General features: G+C 35.6%; 1 protein-coding gene across 1 annotated transcript in view; it reads left to right on the forward strand.

The window, feature by feature from the left end:
* aldh8a1 (aldehyde dehydrogenase 8 family, member A1) overlaps positions 1-6241 on the forward strand; it is a 9457-nt gene extending 3216 nt beyond the window's left edge. Inside the window, exons 4-7 of the mRNA XM_056449282.1 lie at positions 1-113; positions 1345-1601; positions 3803-3964; positions 5684-6241. The exon at positions 1-113 is cut by the window's left edge and continues 37 nt beyond it. Coding sequence (XP_056305257.1) covers positions 1-113; positions 1345-1601; positions 3803-3964; positions 5684-6136 — 985 coding nt within the window. The 3' untranslated portion in view covers positions 6137-6241. The remainder of the gene's footprint in view (positions 114-1344; positions 1602-3802; positions 3965-5683) is intronic.
* Positions 6242-6733: the final 492 nt, after the last annotated feature.

Raw genomic sequence — 6733 nt, forward strand, 5'->3', positions numbered from 1 at the left:
CCTGACCTGGAAAATTGCCCCGGCTGTTGCTACGGGTAATACTGTGGTGGCAAAACCCAGTGAAATGACTTCAGTTACCGCCTGGATGATGTGTCAGCTGTTAGAGGAAGCTGGTGAGTGATTTGTGTGCTAATATCGGCACACATGTTGGGTAAAATCAGCAAAAAATACTGCAAATTTGACTTTGTTCAACCATTTAATCTTTTGCATCTCTTAAAAATACACCTATTTACAAGTGCAATTTGAACTGTTGCATAAATAAATGCCTAATGGAAATGCTAAGATGCGCATAAATACAAAAATCTGAGTGGGATAAAATTTTTATGCGATAATAAAATATGCATATAAACTACTATGGAAACACATTTACTGAATAAATTCCAGCATGTGCATCAAATAAATCATGTGATTTTGTTTAAACAGATCAGATGATTAAAAAAAAACTTTTATGACTTGGAACTGATGACGCAAGGTATGATTTTAATGGACAAACTAGCAGACCGACTACGTTGCACAGCATCTGAAATGTTGTTTTGGTCCTTCTAAAATCCCTTTGCCAGTCCGCCATCAAAGTGGTTCAGTATTATTACCTTCACTGAATGTTTAACACCAGTTTATCAGTGATGATTTACTTTTCTTTGACTTTTTAAACAATTGCAAACACAGGAGTTTTAAAAAATCATATATCATTGCTAAATGCACTTGTGGCACAATTATTAGCACCTCTGTGTATTCAAATAAGTATATTCACATTGATATTTTAGATTCATTCAGTCATTCACCACAATAAGTTAAACCAAAGAACAGAGCTGTGATTTTGAGACAGCAGGTTGTTGATCTTCAAAAAGAAAAAAGGGAATTAGAGCACAAGAAAATAGCAAAAACACTGACAATTCCCATTTTCACCATACAATAAGAGCAATAAAGGAGAAATTCTAGTGAACTGGAACTGTTACTAATCAACCTGGAAGAGGACTTGTGTTCTTGTTTCCAATAATCACAGCTGTTAGTTGAGTATTGGATCAGAAATTCTCCAAAACTACATTCTGCTGTTGCCTGAATTACCATGAACTGTTTGAAAGAGTTTCAAGAAAAAGACTCTACTATCTTTCAAAAACAAAAGTCTTTTTTTGTTAATGTTTTGAGAGAAAGTTCAATAGGTTGAACAAAAATGATATTTTTTTCATAACTTTCTCTGGTCATATTTACCAAGGTTGCTAATATTAGTTTAAGGGATTGTATGTTATCCTTTCTTAGTGTACATTGCCATACTTGCCTTTCTTTTATTGCATGCATTTTACATGAGTTTCTACTCTATCTAATACATGTGTGTGCAACTTCTAGGCTTTCCACCCGGAGTGGTCAACATCGTCTTTGGGACAGGTCCTCGTGCAGGTGATGTGTTGGTTTCTCACCCTGACGTGCCGTTGATCTCATTCACGGGAAGCACGGCTACAGCGAGACTCATCACTGAACGCAGCGCACCGCATTGTAAGAAGCTTTCATTGGAGCTCGGTGGGAAAAACCCGGCAATTATATTTGCTGATGCAGACATGGAGCAATGCATCAGCACTACTGTACGCTCCAGCTTCTCCAATCAGGTGAGCTCATGCACAGATTGACCAATCAGGTTAGGTTTTTATCAGGTAATCACAATCAATTTTCTGTGTGTGTATAATTTTTTAAGTCACTCTTTGCAAGAAGAGTTAATTAGTTTATTAGTTAATGTTAGTTAATGCATTTTCTAATAATGAACATTACTTGTACCGTTTTTATTAATCATAGTTTAACATTTACTAGTGCATTATTTGTTGCTCATAGTTTAAAATGTACTATGAATCCAAATTCGTACACGTTAACATAATACAACCATATTGTAGATTTCTACCATGTTTTAAAATAGAACATGCTGTATAATATATGACCAGCATTATTTGTATATTTTAATGGGACATTCTACTAGAAACGTACATTTTCACTTATGAAAAACGTGACAGGGCCTGACTAACGTTTGTCGTCCTAAAAAAAATAATCCAAAAACAACCATAAAATCATACAATTTAGTGATAGAAAGCATCCTTGATCACTGTCAGCTTCTCCTCCGTCAAATGATGTCACTTCCGAGTCTTAGCCTTAAAGGTGTATTGCACGCATTTTATGTTTAATTTAATGCAAATGGGACAGGACTGACTGAAACATGGGAACAATTGTGAATTTATTTGTAGAATTTATTTAGAATTTCATGTTTTTAATCATTTGATGTGAATGATAACAACTCAAACTTGCTATTTTCGGATGTTTTTTTCTAAATTGCAGTTTTTAGCTCAACAAAACTTTTAAAGCTTTAGGTTCAATTGGGCTGAGGGCAAGAACAATGACAGAGTTTGTTCATTTGTAATGAATCTTTAATAAAAAAAAAAATCTGAGAACCAAATGAATGACATGTTCCTTTACAGAACAACTCACAGAAATCAACCATCAGTCCATTTTCGACATTTTTCGGATGAAATATTTTTTTATTCATTGTATTTATGTTTTTATTTTAGGGACAAAAAATGTATGTTTCTGGTAGAATGTCCTTTATAGTGTTGATTAATTTTTAAAGTGATTATATGTTCAATTAAATGAAATAAATAGGTCACTTATTTTCTAAAACACGTTTTAGTCATTTTGTTTTATTTACATTTTAGTTTTAAATACCTCCCATAAGTACTTGAAGATGGTAGATTTGTGTGGAAGTAAAAAAATTATAAAAGTGAAATGCAAACTTTATTTTTATTTTAATATGCATCACTTTTCCAAATACAATTCTCATCTTGCCTTCTGACTGTTTAATATTATTGTCACAAATTAAACAAATACCTATTTCTATGAGAAATTATTTAAATAAGTTTCATTTGTGTTTGACAGTCAAACTCATAGATATGTACATATATACACTGTAAAACCCAACAGTCAACTTTATCAAATGAAATGAGTGTAGTTAACTCAAAATGTACTGAAAGTTAATTTTACTCATTTGAAAAGAGTTTTGAACTCAGTGTTGAAGGTAATGAGTTAATTAAACACCTCATTACTTCAACTTAAATGAAGTAAGTTCACAGTACTCATGTAGATTATTTTTTTTTACCTCAAATGGTTTGTCAATAGGTTTCCTCAAATGGTTTGGGTTAACTTATTGGGTTTTTCAGTACTCAGTTGGTTTGAGGTCTCTTCATTTATTGGGTTTAACTGTGCTCAAATTGCTTCGTTAACTTAAATGGATTAAGTTCACAGTACTCATTAGGATTAGCTTTTGAACTTAAATGGTTTTTGCAATCGGTTTCCTCAAATGGTTTAAGTTACCTTAACTTTTTGGGTTTTACCATGTACACACTGTACATATCAACACAAGAAGAATATTTAAATAAGTGGGAAATAAAGTTAACAGTAACAATTCTGACATTTATTGTTGATAAGTTTATTACTGTTTATATCATGAGTTTATTATTTATATAATCTTTATTTATATACATAACCTTATTTGTCTCAAATGTCTTGAGACGAGTCCGTGTAATTCCCTTTCTCGCCACACTGTGGTGCTCAAAATACATATTATTTTTTTAATCCAGCAACGTACACGGTGTTCCCAAAACACTCTCTTTCTCTCTCTCAGGCCTTCATTCACATCACTCACTCAGACACATCATCATCACTGTGCTAATATTTGAACTGTATCCTCATATAATTAATTCACACAGCCCAATGATAGTTGTGAGATTTACTCAACAAATCATTTGCATGTTCTTCTCCACACTCTCAGGGTGAAATCTGCCTCTGTACCAGCCGTATCTTTGTGGAGAGGAGCATTTACCCAGAATTCCTCACTCGTTTTGTGGAGGCGACTCGTCGGTGGAAAACTGGAGTTCCTTCAGACCCCTCAAATGACAATGGAGCACTCATTAGCAAAGAGCATCTGCAGAAGGTACGGTAACAATCACACATGAAATCCTATTAATTCTACATGCTATCCGTACATGATATGATATGGTATATGATATAATAAACGATCAAAAGTTTGGGATAAGTAAAAATGTCAAGTGAAAATAAGTTTAAAAAAAAGGTTTTATGTATTTAAAAGAAGCCTCACCAAAGCTGCAAAACTGTAACATACACTCACCGGCCATTTTATTAGGAACAAGTTACAAGTACCAGGTTGGACCCTTTTTGCTTTCAGAAATGCCTTAATCCTTCATGGCATAGATTCAACAAGGTATTATTCCTGATTTTGTCCATATTGACTTGACAGCATCACGCAGTTGCTGCAAATTTTTTGGCTGTACATCCATGATGTAAATCTCTCATTCCACCACCTCCCAAAGGTGCTCTATTGGATTGAGATCTGGTGACTTTGAAGGTCATTTGATTACAATGAACTCATTGTCATGTTCAAGAAACCAGTCTGAGATGATTCGCTCTTTATGACATGGCACGTTATCCTGCTAGAAGTAGCTATCAGAAGATGGGTACACTGTGATCATAAAAAGATGGACATGGTCAGCAACAATACTCAGGTAGGCTGTGGCATTGACATGATGCTCAATTGGTACTAATGGGCTCAAAGTGTGCCAAGAAAATATCACACTGTTACACCACCACCAACAGTCTGAACCGTTGATACAAGGCAGGATGGATCCATGCTTTCATGTTTTTGACGCCGAATTCTGACCTTACCATCCGAATGTTGCAGCAGAATTGAGACTCTTCTGACCAGTCAACTTTTTCTAATCTTCTATTGTCTAGTTTTGGTGAGCTAGTGTGAATTGTAGCCACAGTTTCCTGTTCATAGCTGACAGGAGTGGCACACGGTGTGCTCTTCTGCTGCTGTAGCCCATCTGCCTCAAGGTTGGATGTGTTGTGTGTTAAGAGATGCTCTTCTGAATTCCTCGGTTATAACGAGAGTTTATTTGAGTTACTGTTGCCTTTCTAGTAGCTCGAATCAGTCTGACCATTCTCCTCCACATCAACAAGGCACTTGCACCCACAGAACTGCAGCTCACTGGATATTTTCTCTTTTTCGGACCATTCTCTGTAAACCCTAGAGATGGTTGTGCGTGAAAATCACAGTAGATCAGCAGTTTCTGAAATACTCAGACCAGCCCGTCTGGCACCAAGAGCCATGCCAAATTCAAAGTCACTTAAATCACCTTTCTTCCCCTTTCTGATGCTCAGTTAGAACTGCAGCAGATCGTCTTGACCATGTCTACATGCCTAAACGCATTAAGTTTGTAATTGATTGATTAGAAATTTGCAGGAGGACAGATTTACCTAATAAAGTGGCTGGAGAGTGTATGTGTGGTCAGGGATGGTCAACAGTGTAATTACAAGTATTTGATCAATCATAAGTACAATGTAAAACATATTACACAATAAATACATTGTAACAAATAATTAATTTAAGTGTAAGTAAATATGAAGTCCACTTAATAACATAAAATGGGACCGATCATTTTTATTCTAAATTGTAACAATATTTCATAATATCACTGTATTTTTCATCCAATAAATGCAGCCATGGTTTGCAGAACATGCTTCTTTTAAAAGCATTGAATCATCTAGATCATGTATATGACGAAACCAATCAACAAGATCTACCATAAAAAAGCATCTCTAAAGCATCTAAAGTGTCTGCTAACTCCTATAGGTTAAAGGTTACGTCACGTTGGCGCTTGCAGAGGGTGCACGGGTGCATTGTGGGGAAGGTGTGGACAAACTTGCCCTTCCACAGCAAAACACTGGTGGTTACTTCATGTTGCCCACTGTCATCTCCGGAGTCAAAGATTCCTCTGCTCTGATGCAGGAAGAGATTTTCGGTCCTGTAACTTGCGTGACGCCCTTCGATGAAGAAGAAGAAGTGATATCACGAGCAAATGGTGTGCGCTATGGTTTATCTGCCACCGTCTGGTCCCAAGATGTTGGTCGCGTGCACAGAGTTGCTAGGAAACTGCAGGCTGGGTTAGTGTGGACCAATTGCTGGCTGGTCAGAGATTTAAACCTGCCGTTTGGTGGGATGAAGCACTCTGGGATTGGTCGAGAGGGGGGAAAAGACTCCTATCACTTCTTCACTGAGGTTAAATCTGTCACCGTTAAACACTGACAGGGATGAAGCAGGGATGTTTGAGTCATGTCTCACTCGAATTATATAGAGGAAGCAATCAGGGTTGTTATGATTGGGAATAAAGTTTATGAGGAAATCAGGAAAGTGCTTCATTGTGTTTTTGGTGAGTCATTTCAGTGCTGTTGAACTGCATGGTCTGTGGAGCGTTTCATTTTAGGACACAAAAGGACTATGTTTTAGTTGTAGCTATGTTTTAGTTGTAGCTATGTTTTAGTTGTAGCTATGTTTTAGTAGCTTAGAGACAGGATGGAGAATTACATGTTTGTTGTTTTATTAAACTTAGGAACAATAAAAAGATGCAAATGGGCATTTTTCAGTTATAATATAGCACTGTACTGAATTAAATCTGGAGTGTGGAGCAGGGATAATTTGATTTTGGAAGAGTGATTTTTTTTTTTTTTTTTTTTTAAATTTGGTTGCTGACTTTGATATATTGAGTCTGACTTAAAATTAATGTATTGAATCTATTTAAAATGGAATAAGCTGATCATGTTTAAAATGCACATTAATTTAAGTAGACAAATCAATGTTAAAAATAGATGTATTAGTATGCTGAGAAATGTATTTTTAATTAAT

The sequence above is a fragment of the Danio aesculapii genome, chromosome 23 (assembly GCF_903798145.1).
Source record: "Danio aesculapii chromosome 23, fDanAes4.1, whole genome shotgun sequence".
Lineage (NCBI taxonomy): Eukaryota > Metazoa > Chordata > Actinopteri > Cypriniformes > Danionidae > Danio > Danio aesculapii.